This window comes from Molothrus ater, chromosome 4 (assembly GCF_012460135.2).
Source record: "Molothrus ater isolate BHLD 08-10-18 breed brown headed cowbird chromosome 4, BPBGC_Mater_1.1, whole genome shotgun sequence".
Lineage (NCBI taxonomy): Eukaryota > Metazoa > Chordata > Aves > Passeriformes > Icteridae > Molothrus > Molothrus ater.
In genome coordinates this window covers 64,175,831-64,194,398 of record NC_050481.2, presented here as the reverse complement: position 1 = coordinate 64,194,398, position 18,568 = coordinate 64,175,831, and the positions used below count along the sequence as shown (strand labels likewise).

The following is an 18,568-nucleotide window of genomic DNA, read 5'->3' as shown; positions in this document are numbered from 1 at the left end:
AATTCTTGTAGCATTTTGTTCTCAGTCACGCCAGGATCTGCACTGAGCTGCAAGAACACCAGTCTGGACAAGGTGCTAGAGGAAGAAATTCACCCAGACATCCAGGATGACATTTGCTGAGCTACTATAGATTTGTTCTCTTTTTTTTTTTTTTTTGACATCTAATTAATTTGGGTTTTCTTCCTGGGTCAGCAAATGACAAATCTATTTGATAAAGCACACGTTGCTAACAGCTAAGAGACTACTGTAGCTTCCTTAGAGAACTGTAACATCTAAGTTTGTCCATGTTATCCATTTAAAGAACTATTAATATACAGAACAATTGCATAAAACACTAGGAAAATTAAAGCACAATATTAGCAAGGACATCTGGAAGGTCCCAGGGAAATGCAGTTCCCAGGAAGCAAAAAGAGGGGAATGAACAGCTACCTAATTGTGTCAGATCATGCTCCACAGTGCAGGAGCACAGGCCACGCAAGGCAAAGCCCAGGATGGACTAAATCTTCCCTGAGCACTCCTCTTGAGTTATCTGTGCCAGGGTAATTATCAGCAGCAGCCTGTGAGCTTCAGTGTTCTCCATTCTGCAATACCATCTTTCAAAAATGAAAATAGCATTAGTTTTCATTTAAACACTGTGATAGCCCTCTGTGTCAGTCCAGGGCTTGAACATACTGCCATCGAATAGAAGGAATTCCTTATTTTACAGATGTTTAAGTTGCCTGTGTTTTAGTTCTACAAGATGACTAAGGCAGAAGCAGGTGAATTGAACTGCTCCAAACCAACCAAAAATACTTAAAGAATCTTCTGAGCTGGAAAGGACCCACAAGGATCAATTCCTGGGCCTGCACAGGACACCCCAAGAGTCACACCATGTGCCTGGAAATGTTGTCCAAACGCCTCTTGAATTCTAGTCAGGCTTAGGGCTGTGACCACTGCCCTGGGGAGCCTGTTCCAGGGCCCAACCACCTCTCTGGGTGAAAGCTTTTTCCTAATTACCAATCTTCTTTTTCCTTTATTATCCTTCAGAATTAAAGAAAAGACCTTGAAAGCATGAACCAAGTGCAACTTAAGAAAACAAAACATACAACCTAAGAAAACAAAAAGAAAATAAAAAAATTACTATTTACTACATGAAAGGGTTTTATTAGCTCCTGTAAGCATAATACAGGCAAGCTCCTCAGGGAGTGTTTTTGTAGTTTTCAATCCTAAAAGAAATATTATTCACACTCTTCAGTTGTATAAAAATGTCTCATTTATGAAAAGTGAGATGTCTTTTGAAGGGAGACAAACTGTGGGTGGAATTCAGACCATCAATTTCAGGTATCTAACAATTACTTTTTGTCAGCCCAGTTTCCATCTAAGTGGTTTAATGATATCATTTCATGTCTTAATTAGGATCTGATCACACTTCTAATGAACTGGAAACTTCTTATTATCTTTGAGGTCCTTCAACAGCCCTTGTTTGAGAGAGAGGGACACAAAGCAAACAAGTAAATGGAGACACTTATATCAAGCACTGAAATCTTTAGTGCCTGGTTCAGAGCAAGTGAGGGAGTGCCAATACTGTGCTTAAATGTAAACATTAAAGTTCTCTATAGGTTAGTAGACAGACATAGGATCCACTGAGCCCCAAGAATTGAGGCATTTCTGACTATATACAGAACTACAGGGCATTAAACTGGTGGAGATTCTTCTGATTACATCTGATATCTGCCTGTTCCACCCACAGTGAAGGGAAGAGATAGGAAATGTGGACCTTTTGCATGGACCAAGGGGCAGGGGTCACAATGCTGCCATTTTGTAAAATAACCCAGTGATGAAACTATTCAGGTGGGAAATGGAAGGTTTGATTCCAGTCTCAGCACAGACAGGTCTAAATTTACAGTGTAGGGTACTAATGCTGGGCTTTTTAAATACAGATTTTAAACACAGAGGTTTCAAATGCAATACAGCTTAATGTAAAAATGCAGATGTGTATGCATATGTACACACACACATACACCCCTAAACATAAAATAGATACTCAGGAGAGCTGAATTTGATGCATTTGTTCCCAACTGAATACCATAAATGATAAATGGAATACCCTGGCTGATCCTGCCTTTGGTTCAAGGACTCAGTGCAAAAGATGGCTTAGAAAGCATTCACAACCAGGAACTCAAGATGTAGCATTAAGTGTTTCCAAGTTACATAAAGTTTGCAGCTCAGGGCTCTGATTTCCTAAATGACTTTTTCAAGAACTCATCCTCTGTAAAGAAAGTTAGTCAGGTGCTCACTGAAACCAATTCACAAGAGCTTCTAGGCTGATGACATACATGCATCTGTCTCCCTAGAAAAGGTAACTCAAGGCATGTAGGAAGTATAAGGAGAGTTGGGCATCATTTAGAAATAGCAGGCAGTTTTGGAAAGTGTGAAGAACATCTTGACTTATCTAGGACCTGGTCAAGACTTAGGCAGAATGGGTAACAGTGAATTTTTGCAAATTTTCTGCAGTTGTGAAGAAATGGCAGCAAACATTAAGACTCAAAGTAAGGAAACACTTTTACACTGTGAGAGTGAGCAAGCACTGGCACAGGTTGCCCAGGGAGGCTGTGGAGCCTTGAAGAGCCCTTTCTCCAGCCCTGAAGACATTGAAAATCTGGACACAGACCTGGGCAAACAGCCCTGGTTGAACAGGAGACTGGATCTGATGACCTCTAGAGGTCCTTCCCAATCTCTGCCATTCTCTGATTCTATAAATGTGATTTCAAATAATAATGGAGTTTTAAAAATTTCATTGCAGTTATTCTCATCTCTGTCTATATAGTAAGAGAATTAGTTATTTCTAGTTAATTAGTTAATTAAAAAGTCCACTCAAAATTAGACATATGCTTCAGTTATATCAGCAGTAAATAAATACAAAACCAGACAATCTTTGTATATGGCAATGCAACTACATTAATTTCATAATTTTTATACTGAGTAGATAATTTAATAATACTGGTTAAAAATATAAATGCAATACTCTTACAAACTTTTACTCACCTTTATAATTTCATTCTACTTATATAAATGATGAATAAAGTATAAATTTACAGTGGTTGGGTTTTTCGATAAATGCCTACCTGCTCCATAAACCACAGAGTAAACGATGCGCTTTGCTTGCTCTCTATCAGCATGTTTCACTTGTTCAATTGGAATCCCTTTCCTAAACAGACAAACAAAAATCATACATTTTCTCTTAAAATTAAGTAGTTATCCCCAGAGAAAACTTATTTAAAGTCAATAATAATTTAATAACTACAAAATGGTAAGATATGGGCTTAAGGGCTTCTGTTTTCAGCCAGGAATGCACAACTTCTTTACAAATGTTCATAGTGATAGTCCATAGGAAATTAAATTATTAATTTTAATTTTAATCTTCCCCTTTCCTTTTCAATTAAATTCTTGGTTAGGAAAATCCTACTACTATATTACTAGTTTTTCAGATTGAGGAGGATTTAATAGTGAGAAAAGTTAATTATTTCCAGCAGCAGCATTTCTTCAAGATGTGAGGGTCTAGAGACTCAAAGCAGAAGTCTGACCTAAAGCTTGTTTAAATAAGATTATTATCAGGGCTTCACTAACAGAAATATCCAACCTTTTTTCAAGAAATGACTGATAGAAGCAAGCATTGCTTGCTCCATATGCCTTACAGAGCTCCACAATAGCAAGGCTCCATAAAACAGCAGCAGTGGCTGATTCTGAACTCAAGAATGCATCCAGATTACTCCCAGACAAGTGTCCTCCATCCCAGATCCCATTCTCTCCCCACTGACATAAAACAGTCCTACAAAAATGCTAATGGATTTAGCAATGTGAAAAATGAAAAGCTATGACTCTGCAATCAAGTTTGTGCCACCTATAGTTTTCCTTATCAAAATGCAGCTTCAGAAAGAATACTGAAATTATTAACAACTGAAAGCACTGAAGAATATTGATCATTTGGTTTAAATGGAAGGGTGTTGGGGGAAATCATACACTCACTCTCTGAAAAAAATACCTACAAAAATTGTTTTTGAAACATGGAGATTAATTGCTATCAGAGATACTTGATGATAGCTGCACCATTTGGGAAAAGTCTCCCCATGAGACTGTCAATTTTTTTCATGAGTCTGGTTGCATTTTTAAAACTAAAGTTTTCTATGCTTTGCTATAAAAGCTTTTTTGTCATTAAAGATGTCTTGTTGTGAAGGTTTTAGCTGAGGAGCTTAGAGAAGATGGTGTATTTCTCTGAATCTTCTTCAAGGAAAGTCTTTCAACACTATTAAGATATTCAAACTTCTAGAAAATCAGCAGAGCCACAAATTTTTGCTTGCTTACCTCACACACTGATTTTAGCCAAGCCTATGCTCAGTGCTGGTATAATTAGGCACTCTGAATGAGAAACAGGCAGACACTGGATGAAATCAGATTTAAGCAACTCTTTACAGCTGTACAGATTTTTGAAGAGGAAAAATAAAACTGAATATAATTTCCAGCCTTCATTGGACAAAAAGTCTTTGGTTTTGCAGAAGCTCACATTGTTCCTTTGACTACTACTAACTGCTCAAAGATAAAACAAAACTTTTCACTGTTCAGTTTAGTTGAGAAACAGGAGTAATTTAATAGTGTTTCCACCTGTAATGAAGACTGTTCCCACTTAATCATTCTGCTAGTTTGAGACTCTCACAATTTACTTTCTTAGCTGTGGCAGGTCAAAAGTTCATGGATCTTTTTGAATACAATAGGTTGAGATTCCCAGTTGTACCTGAATACAAGGGCAAAGTGGCAATAAGAGCTAATAAGTGCAGAATTAGGAAACTAGACATTATTAAGGATTTCCTGAAACAATCTCCAGCAGAAAGACTCCAGGAATTTCCTGAAGAACCTGGCAGGGAACTACACAGACACTTGAGAAAGCATTGATCCCAAGGGAAAATAGAATCTGGTAAGAGCAAATATCACCTTTCTGACATGCAACACTAAGACTGGGGAATGCTGAAACTGGGGAAACCCTAAAAATGTAATGCTGCTTTCCTAATACTGCATAATTTGAACTAGAGGATTGGACAAGACAAGAAATGGGAGAACAGCAGCAGAATTTACTTGCAGATTTACCGAAGTCAGAGGCTAGAGACAACTGAGGGCAGTGGGTACATCAGCTGCTCACTTCTCTGGAAAAGAAGGGCTACAACATAAAGGACACAGTGGGTAAGAACTGTGGAGACCTGTAGGGGAACATAGATATTCATCAGGCCATGGTGCTGAGGGAGACACAAGGTGAGATTTGTTGGGAGGGACTGGTGCCTCTAGAGAAGTTTTAGCAGTGAAAGAAGACACCAGAACTGGATTTGTGCACAATTGGAACTGCTGCTAGAACTTTGATAATGATTTTGCATTACCCAAGCTTCAGCTTGGAGGGCTGACTGGAAAAAGCAGAAATAGTCTCATTGCTGTAATGATGACTGGCAGGGTCAGCAATCACAATAAAATCTTGCCTAACACAGTTATTGGTGCAGATGTACATGCATCATGTAATCATGGCAATCCAACAGTCACTTAGCAATTCCTGGTCTGTGATTAGTCATGAAACACATGGAAAAAAAAAATTTCAGAGCCTTATCTTAAGTATTTCCTTCAATATAATGTTACAACCAAAATGGTCAGTCAACACCTCTGAGCATGTCAGTGGGAAATGTGAGCACTGGACAGAGAGGCATTACATCTACCACTCTGAGTATTTGCAAATTTATGTACCACATGAAAGAATACATAATTATAAGGTATGAAATTGCCATATAAATCAAAACTGCTTGAGCAAACAGAAGTCATTAATCATAACTATTCTTTTTTCTTCCTAATAAATGGGTTTTTTCTCTTTGTATTGACAATTATTGTCTTCTACTAGAGTGTTTGATTCCTTCTATAATTCAGAGAGGCATTCCTACGTTTGAGGTGAAGGCTGTTTATTCCTTTGAACAATAAAATTAAAGGGGAGGTGTGCAGTTTCTCAGAACTGCAGCAGCCATGTTAGAAATCCCCAGTGGGCTTTCTGCTTTATCCTGTTTCCTTTACAAACTAATTCAGGTTTGTGATAATTGATTTGTTTTAATGGGTACTGTGAGAAGCTATTTCATGATAAAATCTTTATTTTGCCTTTGGACTCATCATGGAACACCCATAATATTGATAAAAAGACATTGTGATCTGCATAATTGCATAAGAAGTTTTTAGCAAGCCATCCAGGGCATGAAAATATTCAGTGCTGAAGTGTGGTATATGTAACATAGATCTTTTGTAGAAATGCATTTTTTTAAATAGACTTGAATCTGAAAAAGGAAGGTGAATGGGCATAAAGTAATCTTAGCTGCTGGGCAGTGACACTGAGGCTGTGACTCCAGCCCAGCCAGCACTCTCTGTACAGCTGGAGTAAGAAGAAGACTGTAAATGCAATGTTATAGAAATTGATACAGACAAAAGCTTAGGAGGAAAAAGAATTTGCTGCAGATTTTGTTGTGGAAACAGCAAAATTCCTGAAGGCCTGCAGGAAATAAATATGCAGTTACTAGTTCTAGCATGAAACATATTTTCCCATTTTAGTATACCCTTCTCATTACTCTCTCTCAAATATGCTGGGAAAAGTTCAAGCTCATAATCAGTATTTTCACCATCTTCAAATCTTCAAATGTGCAGTATTTCACCTTCTGCATTCCTGTCCTTGCCTGCATATTTGTCTCAGGCTATTTCCACATCTCTGATTTGTTTGTCCTTTACTTTGTTTAGCACTGATTTGCAAGTACTTTGCCTTACAGTATTTTATTTGATAGACATCTCTTAGGCTGAATAAAGAACAGCCCTCAGTGCTGGAAGATATGCTCAGGTTGGCAAATCTCAGTATCCTAGGAAAGAGTTAGCAGAGCGAAACAATCTGGGAAGGTCTGTAAGAGCAGCAAACAACTTGCAGACAAAAATTGTAGTATATCTAACAAACACAGTGAGAGTACAGATACACAAAGTCTTTAAAATTGTGGCTCTAGTAAGAACTGGACTGTGTGTCTAAAAGTGAATAGCTGCCTAATTCTGAGAGTAAAAAACATGGAGAAAAAATTTTCTAGCAAACAGTGAAGAAGGATAACATGAAATTATGATTAAGATACAAAACAAAAGGAAGAATATATAATTTCTTACTTTTTAAGAGAAAATACTTTGAATATTATCATAATTTCTCCAAAATTCACTATACATTTTTATTTATTAATGGGGTCTAATGGACACGTCAAAGAGTTTCTACTGAATTCAGTCTTAAGTCTCTAATACATATGAACACCAAGTTTCTTTATACCCAAAAAAGATACAGCAATCATAGCTGTAATTTTAACAAAGTTTAACTGCAAACTGGAACACCACATTTAATACAGAGTAGACATCTCAATGGATTAATTTTTTACCTGTATGGAATACTAAAAAACTAACATGAGTTTTAGTATACAGAAATGAGCTCACACAACATAAACACATAAAATACCCATTAAGATTAAAGAGGCCACAGGGCATAATGTATGAGCAATGGCAAAATAAAACCTTGAGAACAGGTAGAAATGGGAGGAAATCAGTCTTAAAAGAATGCGATAAGACATTCCAGAATTTCTGGGAAACGCTGTGTGGGGACGGAAGGCAACTGTTTATGCACAGGAAAAGGCAGAACAAACTCCTCAAACACAATATCTGGCAGGCATGTGCTGCCTTGATCTGCATTACACTCCAGCCAAGCTATGCTCACTCATAATAGCCACAAACCCTTGGCTGCTCTCTTGCATCTGCCAATTCATCCAAGTCCAAGCTGTGAATTGTTGGTGTGGGAAATGAGATGGAGTGGCATTAAATTCATTTTATATGCGGTCATTAATGTCCAATGAATGAGTCAATGTATGAGTGAGTACACATTTGTTCATCCGATGGCTCTTACAGCTTTTTATGTTTTCATCAGTGAACTATATAAATCTCATTTTCCATCACCTGTTGCTGTTTAATAGCAGATGAGAGTTTTATATTCTGTAAGTTTGTGGCTGGAACTTTGTGTTGGGATATGAAATAGGTATGGAATTTTACGTAATCAGAAAAATTAGAAAAGCCCAGTTTTACAGCAGTAGCACCATTGGGTACATCATGTAAATTCTGAAAGTTCACTGTTTCAGTTTAGCAGACCTTATATCTGAGACAGTCAGAATACATATACTCTGTTTCACATATATATATTTATATGTATATAACAGAGATATATATATATAACAAAGTATATGAGTATTCAAGACATACAGAAAAAAAATTGGCTACCTGTAACCCAGCTCATCCACTGCTAATGCAATGAGCAAGAATAAACAATTTTTTTGAAAGCTGCTATTCCATGACTCATGGAAAATGCTGACAAGGCTCAGACATACTTTGTCTCAGATATTTGTAAGGTAATATGCAGAAGCTAACTTGGAATTACTTTTGCCTGGCTAATCTCTGCTACAAAATACAGAAAATGAAGAGGCTGGGAAACAGTTTCCCTGAAGACATTGTCATATCAAAATATATCACTACTTTTGTGTTGTATCAATCAAGAGCTAGACATAAGATATGTAAAATTAGCCCATCTTTTTTCATACAGAAATGTAAAATGTATGGTTTCTATGCTTTCTATAACTATGAGGCATTTACACAACTATGTTCAAAAAAAAGTAATGAGATTATCTTTCACACAGGAGCATGGAGACAGCAGGATGAAAAATGAAATTTTTCTAGACTGCCCAGAAGAGTGGAAATACAGCTAAGATACTTTTCTAAAAATATGAAAGAAACCTCTCCACAGAGAAGCTGTGGACTCCCTATTTCTGCAGGTGTTCACAGCCAGGCTGGATGGGCTCTGAGCATCCTGGCCTAGTGAAGGTGTCCCCTGTCCATGGTAGGGGGCTGTGACTATATAGTCTTCCAGGTCCCTCCCAACACAAACATTGTAGGATTCTAGGATTCTATGAAAAAAAGCATCTACAAAGACTAAAATGCAGACTAACATCTTGCCAGAAGGGAAACAGCAGGACAAGAGTAACAGAAAGATAAACCTTTCTGTTGTAACCTAAGTATATATTAGTTCTTTGTTGCATTTTTTATCTGTCACTTCTAAACACTTCTCATGTCTGATTCAAAGGTTATGGCAAATGCCTGTATTTGCAATTTTATCATTACCTGGTTTGCATAAGTGAGATAAAAGGTTACAGAATAACACCAAGAAACTCCTCACAGCATAGGACACCAGATCCCTCACATCTCTTCCTCCTCACCTGAAGGGCAATACATACTATTACATAGTATTACATTTATATCCATATATATTTAACCCTACCCTGGCATCAGGAGAGGCAGAGCTGTCTTGCAGGAGCCACTGCACATGCTGGAGGATCTTCCACATAAATGTAAGGGTCATGTAATCATGGGTCAGACGGAGAGAGTCACAACACACAATTCAGGAATTTAACATTGTGTTTCATTTAGTTAAGAGGGTTTTTTAAAAGTTTTTATTTGTGTTCAGCTTCTTTGAATTAAAGACTACAGCTGTCAGCTTGATGTCCTCCTTCCCAGACTACAGCAAACTCTAAAACATTTTTGTCATTTTGTCTCTTTTCCCTTTGGGTATGCCACCCTACCAAATTGTGGTTTAATTTCTTTTATATGTATTTAGCACCAGAAAATCTTTATAACCCCTATAAAACACTTTTGCAAGAATCCAGAAGCACTTTAGCATTTTAAAACTTCTTCCAGTAGCTAATCATAAAATAATTTATTTTGTGTGAGTAGCCTCTATAATCCACTGCATGAAGATTTATTTCATGAGTCCTCAGCCTCCTTTTAAAGAGCATGGTATCTAACTTTCATGTATTTTAAAGAAGATAAAGACATTACTTTGCAGTTTTGCCAAGAGGGTCAGGAGTCTTCTGTTGTTACATTTTAAAGTAGCAGGGAACCAGATAAAGCAATTGCAACAAGGTTATGTCATAAATTATTGCTATCATCAGTAACAACTTGCTGAAAGATTAATCTGGGACTGAAGAGATCCATTATCTTTATGAAGATATTTACTGGCATGTTGCTGTTTCAGGTATCAGATACTGAAGAGATAAATTAGATAGCACTTATTTTCAGTGCTCTTCATTAGAAAAAGGACACTTAGAAGATTTTTCTGTAAAAATGCCCGATTCTGGACATATGTCAGCTGGAGCAGGAAGTCCCTGACACTGACATAGAGCACACCTTTACCCTGCAACCTTCACCTTGTCTCTCCTTCACCCCTATAGGAAAAAAAGAAAAAGGGCTTTCACCTCACATATCCATAGCCTTTTTTTATTTCAAAGCCATGAAGGCAGTCTTATTTTAGGGTCTCTCTGGGTCTATGAGCACAGAAGAGAAGGAAGTCAGGGTAACTAAGTCCTCACATCAGGTGCTGGTGTGAGCGTCAACAGTGATGGGCACCATCACTGAAAGAACAAATAAATGTTAATGGATTAAGAGGTCTATGCAAACTGGGATGGCATAAAATTTCTCAGAGGCCATTTGTATAAAACAACAGGGATCAAATGCAAATTAATGCCCTTGGAGTTCTTTCTTTACTTATCACAAATCACTTTTAAAGCTTTTCTTCAAGCAGCTTCAAATAGTTAAGACAGAACAGCAGCCATTTTGGGAGATGACACAGGCAGCTGCAGCAGAGCATCAAATAATTACACATCTTGGACCTATCAAAAGTCTCAAAGAAAGAGAGGGACTTCAGAGCAGCCTTTAGATAAATACTGGAAAAGTGAAACAGAAAGAACTGAGTTCTTAACATATAATCAAAAGATGATTAATGCCATCTCAGATATTACACAGAACAAAATATAGAGTTATCATATTGTTCCAACAATGTATAGCTTGCTCAGGAAAAATAGGCAGGGGAAGGAGGAGATGTCATATTACAACAAACTGCATCCACAAATACAGAAAAAAAATAAGACACAGACTTTGAAACATCTTGGCCAGGCAATCAAAAAAGGAAGAAATCAGTCATGCTATATATAAGGGTCTTGAACAAATTCTGCAGAGACGGATAAGAAACTTCCTATCCCATCTTTTTCAATCTTCTCTATAAACACCTCTTTCAGCTTAAATTTCTGCTATGCCTTGGGTCAACACTGAACTAAAGGCAAAAGTAAAAGTGAAGAATGAATTGCCGTGACATTCTTGATTTCATCAAAATTTAGCTTGGCACTAGAGTTGAAGTTGAGTTAAATGAAATAAAAGAAATATTTTACTGAGCTCTGGAGTGTGCTCATAAAACAGAGCATTTTATCAAAGTCACTCTAGAAGGACATGACTGTTTGCAGATAAGTTTCATACACAACAAAACCTTTCTATGAAATAAGCAAAGCCAAAAGTTATCAGACACCACAAAACAGCTGAGGACTATCCAGCCTCCTCAGAGCTTGCTTTCTCTCTAGTTTCTGTGTTAGTTGTGGTGGTGGCAATTGTAAAACTTTATTTTTCATTTACTCTAGAAGGCTAAGAAGGCATTTAATGTGCAATAATAATAAGCTCCCAATGTGACCTAAAATTAAGCTGTCTGCTTAAACTTATAGTTAACTGCCTGATTTATTTAAAGCTGCTAAAACCAAAAGCCATTATGCTTCTTGAAGACTTTATTCCCTCTGCTTCATCTGCCAGTCTAAACTAAAGCCACAGTTGCACTTTTACAAGGCAGTGTAAAGTACAAGGTGAAATTTCCACAGGTTGTCATACAGACTGTCAGAGTGCAAAGTAAGACAAGTGTTAAATTTCATTAATATCAAGTATTGCAAATGAGCTTTCAAAACACATAGAAATCTGTTTGCTGCAAAAGTGACACTGTTAAAATATTCCCTACCAACACTCATGAGGTGTTGAACTTGGAGCTTAAAACATTTTAAAACTCTGATTCTGAGAAGGCAAAGTGAACATCTTCCCCTTTTACCACATACAGCAGCTGCAGGAGCCGCAAGTGGTACAGCCTCACTCACAACTTCTTTACCAAACAAGTTATTAAATAGCAGATTCATAATGAAAAGTACCTGTACATAGTACCTGTCCCTGAATTTGTGACTTGATTAGAAAGAGCATGCCTTCCCATTCAAACTGAAATTGTGTCTCTCTTAACAGCATATAAGAAAAAAATTACTGATTCCACACTTTTTATCAGTATCACTCTAAATAAAGGTACAAGATGAGAGATATCTTAGCTATTGATCAGAATAGAAATTATATATATATAGCAAAAAATGCTTCTTCAGAATCTGTTTCACCAAAGGAAAGTAAGTAGAAGCCTTGAAACTAACTAAAAATTGTAACAGGATTAGAAAGCCAGCCAATTAAATGTTAATGAAAGAAATGTTATATTAAACCTTAGTGAGTGTCCTAGAAGGCAGCACTGAGCTTAGCACCTCCTGATTTACAGTGAATCAATACAGGCTGAGTTACAGAACCAAACTTCAGAGCTGAAGGATCACAACAGTCACACACTTCTAAAGGGAGACTTCAGCAGAGATGCTCAGTTACACTTATTTAAGGGGGCTGCCATGTAACACACAGGAAAACTTTTCTCCACTCTCTTTAAAGGATTCTAGAAGTACCCTAAATACTCCCCAGTAAAGAGTAGACATGATTGTAATTTGTCTTAATACTGCAAAAGTTCCACCATTTTATATGTACTCAGTGGCATGGAATGTCTCTTCTTCATTGCAACTCCAAAACCAAAGATTTTGCCATTTTGCAATGGATAAAGTGGAATGAATTAACTCAAATTCATTTCAGACTTGACATTAAGTTCATAAAAAGGGAAGAAATGAATGAATCCAAGAGACCTCATGTCCTAGATTAGAAGTGTATGAAATAGCAATTGTATGAAATAGCCTGGATTATCTAAAAAATCTTTAGACAAATATGGGGCTCTAAGAACCCTAAACTGGTATAGCTCATTATTTAGACAAAGAACAAAACTAAAGAGCTCTGCTTGGGGTATAGGGAGCTGTGTAACCCTGTGGCTGCAGCTTGTAACTCTATGTCTGCTAATGGGGACAGGAGGAAAGCTAAAGCTCTTCCTGTTTCCTTAGTAGAAATCCACCTGGATAAGCATGATTATTTAATTATTCCTTAATCACCTAACAAACACACAGGTGACATCTCTTGATTAATAATGACTCTGTTCAAGCTTGTTGATAATGTTTTCATAAAATTAATATAGAAGGACAAATACTCCTATCTGTTTAAAAACCATTCAGCTGCAGATGTGGTGTTCACTTCCCAGAAATCTATTTAACTTATCCCTGATTAACTGGTCTTTCCTCTTGCTATTTGAGTAGGCAGCCCAACTGAATTCCATATCTGCTATACCATACAGTTATATGACTTAACCTGAAAAAATACTATTTTGTGGAGGATTAATCTTTAATCTATTTAATACAAAGAAGGTATTTGAAACAAAGTCATATGAAATGGATATGGGCAGGTGTGTATATATTTAGTCAGCCTACCACCAAGCCTTTGTGCATACCTGACCTTATCTTTTCCAAACAGACCCAGTTATCTTTTTGTACGATTCAGCCCATGGGGACTTATTTTGATTAATTTCAGGAATATTCAAAATACCTCTGCCTATTTCCTGTGTTCTTCAGAACTCAGCAGGGCATCAGCAGATATAGAGCTATTGTCAGGAAGTATCCTGAATTGCCAAGAGGCTGGAAAAACAAGAGTCCTTATTTTGTCCCAATTCCTACCAGACCAACTGCCAGTATGCAACAGTTTGGCTCACCTGGCCATCACTGGATATAATCAGCTCTGTGAGCCCTCTGTTTTGCAGGTGGTAAAGAAATAAAATTCCACACTTCCTGCAGGAAGACATTCTGTGAACAAACCAAATCTTCCTACACTGTTGTCTTTCTATACAAGTATGGCTGAACTTATTAAAAAAAATCACCCAAAAACAAAACAAAAAGCCTTTTCTTCTTTCAATATGCTAATTTCAAGTAATTCTGTGCTTTGTTTCTCTCTAGGCTTTTTCTTAAGTAATTTCCAAAACCAGCATGTCAGTCTCTAACAAAACAGTTCAGAACAGATATCACCATGATACCACAGAAATACCAGCTGAGGAGAGATGGACTTTCATGCTCAGAACATTTCATAAACAGTTCCCAAGCTTATTTGAAATGTTCAAGTTCCTCTCATTGTGGCATGGATAGTATAAGCTAAAGACCTTTCCATGTCTTAAAAGCATCAGCCAACCAAGCTTACACTATAAAAATGGAAATAAATGTTTTTCAAAATGATTGGTGGTAAAGAATTTATAAATCCCTTGGAATATTTACAGGATAATTACACACTTCTTTATTTTAGATATAAACTGCTATGGCTACAAAGACATAATGAGATATATCCTCTTCTCTGGAGCCAATTTTTTAAACTCTCTGAAAGCCACACAGACTCAGGTGAACAATTATTATGTCCAGTACTTACTAGAAGGTAAATTCAATACCTGGAAGAAGCACAGGTATTCATGCTGCTCTCCATCACCACACAAAAGAAAGCACTAATAGCATGATTATGAGGGAGCAGATGACAGATGAGAGAGAAGGGAGTATTTTGTGGTTTGGATCTTACAAAACTCAGATCTCAATGTGAAACAGGAGCAACTAGACCACTATCAAATTCTCCAGCCTTCTTTCAAACACTGCCATGAGTGTAAGCTTTGCACACAACTGCCACAAACCATCCTTTCATTGGTACAATCAGAGCAAATATCACCCTTAAAGAGTATGCACTAACTACCTTGTTACTTTAATTCACTATCAGTAGTTAATGTGCATAGGTTAAATTACAGTTCAGAGCTAGACTTTGATACTTTAAAGAGGATGCCCATTTTCATACTGGAATGGCAGCAGGTATCAGATTATTATAGCTTTTAATACACAACACATCTGTATACTGAACAGTATTAGACCTACTCCTCTACTATATAGTAACGTGTAAGTATTACTATATAGAGATTATTTAAATTTTTCTACTCCCCTATTCTTTTAACTTTTAGAATTTAAGGAAAACTCGCTGCAAACAGGCAAACTTTTTGTGTGTTCTCTGATTTCCATACTGAAAAAGAGTTAGAGTACAACTGTTTAACAATGTTATCTATTAAAGGCATTTTTCTGAGGCATAGACCAACTTGGGTATCATTACACTGGATCTACAGAAAATCTATAGCACAGAAAATACCCAGGTAATTTATCACGGCATGGGAAAGTTTGTGCACAGGGACAATTATCTTTCTACTCTCACACAATTAAACACTCACCATTTATAGCAGTAATAAATTCATGCTTGCAAGTAGATCATACTGTAAACAACTTACTAAATATCTTTGTTAATTTCTCCTCTTCTCAAATAGCAAATATCATCTAAAGAAAATGTATATTTACCATGAGAAGATAGCAGTAAATCAATAAAAACAATCTAGAAATATTATTAAATCTCAGAGAAGTAATGTGGTCAAGAGAATGTTCTTTGTTTCATATGCTAGTATTATCCCTAGAGACTATAATTCACCTGGGTATTCCCTTTCCTAAATTTCTGGATATGGGAGTATTGGACTTTCACTTCAATCCATTTGCAACAAATCTTCTTACAGGGTCTTTTCCTCTGAACCTCTTGGTTTATGAGAATATAAAGTCTACATGTTTTACCATCTTAGTTCATAGTTATAGTTTAGAAAGGGCAAAATGGTCTCATAAATCTGCTAGGCCCTTTATGACAGACACATCAGTGTTCTATTTCAGGCTTGAGAACATAAAACATAGAGCATAAATATACTTTCCAGATATTAGGAATATCTGCAGCAAATAATGGATCACAGTGACAACATCTTCAAGCTTAAAATGACTAAGCTTGTTCAGAGCCATAAATAACAGAGTTGCATTTGTATGGCCAGGCTGCCCTCAGGACCCCTAATAGAGGGCAGTACTGTGCTCTGCTGGATGCAGCTGAGCTTGTCACTACTAGGGATCTCCAGTTGTCAGAGACAAATTCTAAAGAAACAAAGAAAGGACTTACCCAAATATTTTAAGTATGAATGAATGCTCCAATCATAGCAACTCTGAAGCAGTACTATCCTAACTTAAAAAAGCACTCAAGCAGTAAAGTAGGCAGAAGTCAGATAGGATGAAACACCTATATGAAATACATCATACTATGATGTGTTTAAGTGCTTAGCTAAATCAAGATACTTCTGGTTTTTGACTCAATGTTGCCAATATGAGTATATACTGTGATGGAGGAACAACATCCTACTGAGAAGGGTGACAAAAGAACAGTTTGAAAGAGACAGCTAATCATTACACCAGGAATTACTAAATTTTGCAAAGTGCAGATTAGCTAAAAGACTAAATTTATTTTTCAGCATCTATTTTTGAAAGTGGTTTTAAGATATGCACATCAACAGCATTTTAAATACAATTATTTATTTTTCATTTATTTTGTAAAAGCTAAAGAAGCGAGAGAAAGTTCACACTGAGGCTTGTTGTCATCAGGATGTCTAATGGTAGTTAGGTCTCTTGGCTGGTCAGACAGCTGCCAGGACAGCTCTCATCACCTTCAGCATTGGGATGATGATTTGGATGGAAAAGAATTATGACTGTCATAAGGCATCAAGGCAACATAACGCAAGGTGAACTTGCAGGTAGCTAGAATCCATTATATCATGAATTTTTAAAAGTTTAGGCAAGCCTTGAAACTTTGCCAAGTGTTCAGTGTGTCATTAACGTAATGCACTCTTGGTGTTGTTGTAATAGCAGGTGTTGACCTGTCTTTAAGGCTTTTTCTTTGTAGGACATAACAGAGGACTCACTGTAAAATAATTTGGTAATGCCTTACAATCATCATCACAGAAAACAGGGGGAAGAGCACTAAGCATATACAAGTGAGCATCAAAATCTCTATCACCTTAGTTTTAGCTGGGGTAACTACGTTAGATGACCAGAAAATATATTGGCTGTACAAGGCAGAGATGAGCAAGCTGGTCTAGTGGAAGATGTCCCTGCCCATAGCAAGGGGATGGACTAGATAATCTTTAAAGGCCTCATCCAACACAAACCATTCTGTGGTTCTGTGGAAGTTAACTGCAGCTTCTGACAGTTTTAGCTGAATAGCCACTTCAAGACAGTTCTGCCGAAGGGAATACACAACACTTCAAAAGCACTCTACAGCAAGCAGTGTCTCCAGCAAACAGCTGAGCCCAGAGCAGGGAGGCACAGAATGCTGGAGCTGAGTTACTCCTGAAATGAGCTGTCTCTGCAAGCTCACCAGAGCAGCACAAGATCCCAGCCCAGCCTGGCAGGAGCCTTGCCTCTCACTGGGGTTGGTTTGGGTAGTGTGTTGCACATGAGTGAATTTTAGCTTGGCACTCAGCCCTTTACTACCATGTACAGACACAGCCTGGGCTGACACACACACACCTCTACCTGCTCTGCTGACCAGGGTAAAGATTCCGTATGAATGATGCTCAGCAGAAACATGGATCCAACAGGGTTCCAAGAGAAATGCATCTCTAAGGCACCAGTGACAGGCTGAGTCACAGCACAGAATACCAAAGCAAATTGTGAAAGGAAAGCCTTTATACATAAGAGATCTTAATTTAATCAGGAACTCATAGAGTTCACCTCTTTGCAGAAACTGCCCACCCATGTGTATTTCCTGCCAAATGCTATAAAAAGCCTGTGAAAGTTTTTTAAAAGGTTGGATTTCATTTGAAGGCAGCTGAAAGGCAGCTAAGGACCAGAGTCATGTTTCAGTGAAGAAGCTATGAAGTTTAGAAAAAATAAGTGAATAAACTGATACAAAACTTGGCTGGACTCTGGAGTGTGGCTCAGATTTCTATCCAATAATGTATTCTTCTCTATTTATGATTTAATATTTATCAGACTAAGGATTTTTAGATACAGAAAACCTGCTAAAAGATACTACCTGACATGCATTCAGAGGCTGATATGCTACTAGATACTAACACTAACCTAATTTTTTGTCCTTGGAGAGGGAGCTCCAGAAACCAATCCATTCTTTATAGATCTGGTAGAGAAAAAACATTCTTTTGTAAAGGTTTTTCCAATTGTACAAAATATGTCAGGAAAGACTTACAAATAGTAACAACATGCAATTCCTTCAAACAGAATGAAACTTTTGCTATGGCCATTGGTGTATCAGTTGCACAGATTTTAAAGGATTAAGACCCAGAGAAAACCAGATGACCAAGAAGAGATAAAAGATTTGTTGTTTATTTTGTTCTTCTCATAACTGATTCTAATACCAGTCAGTAGAATCAACTACAATAAAGTCAATTGACTAATTTTTGGCCCTAAAGATTTTATTTATCAATAGCAGACTATGAAAGATGAATAGATATCTGCAATGAGAAAGCATTTGTGAAGCCTGTAATTTTATATCTTCTCTTTGGTGCCAAAGAAATTAAGGACAACATTCAAAA

General features: G+C 37.1%; 1 protein-coding gene across 1 annotated transcript in view; it reads right to left on the bottom strand.

The window, feature by feature from the left end:
- The window catches only part of POLN (DNA polymerase nu), an 88,495-nt gene that overhangs the window by 30,775 nt on the left and 39,152 nt on the right, over nt 1–18,568 (bottom strand). The window contains exon 18 of the mRNA XM_036382401.1: nt 3,105–3,187. Within this exon, the coding sequence (XP_036238294.1) occupies nt 3,105–3,187 (83 nt within the window). The remainder of the gene's footprint in view (nt 1–3,104; nt 3,188–18,568) is intronic.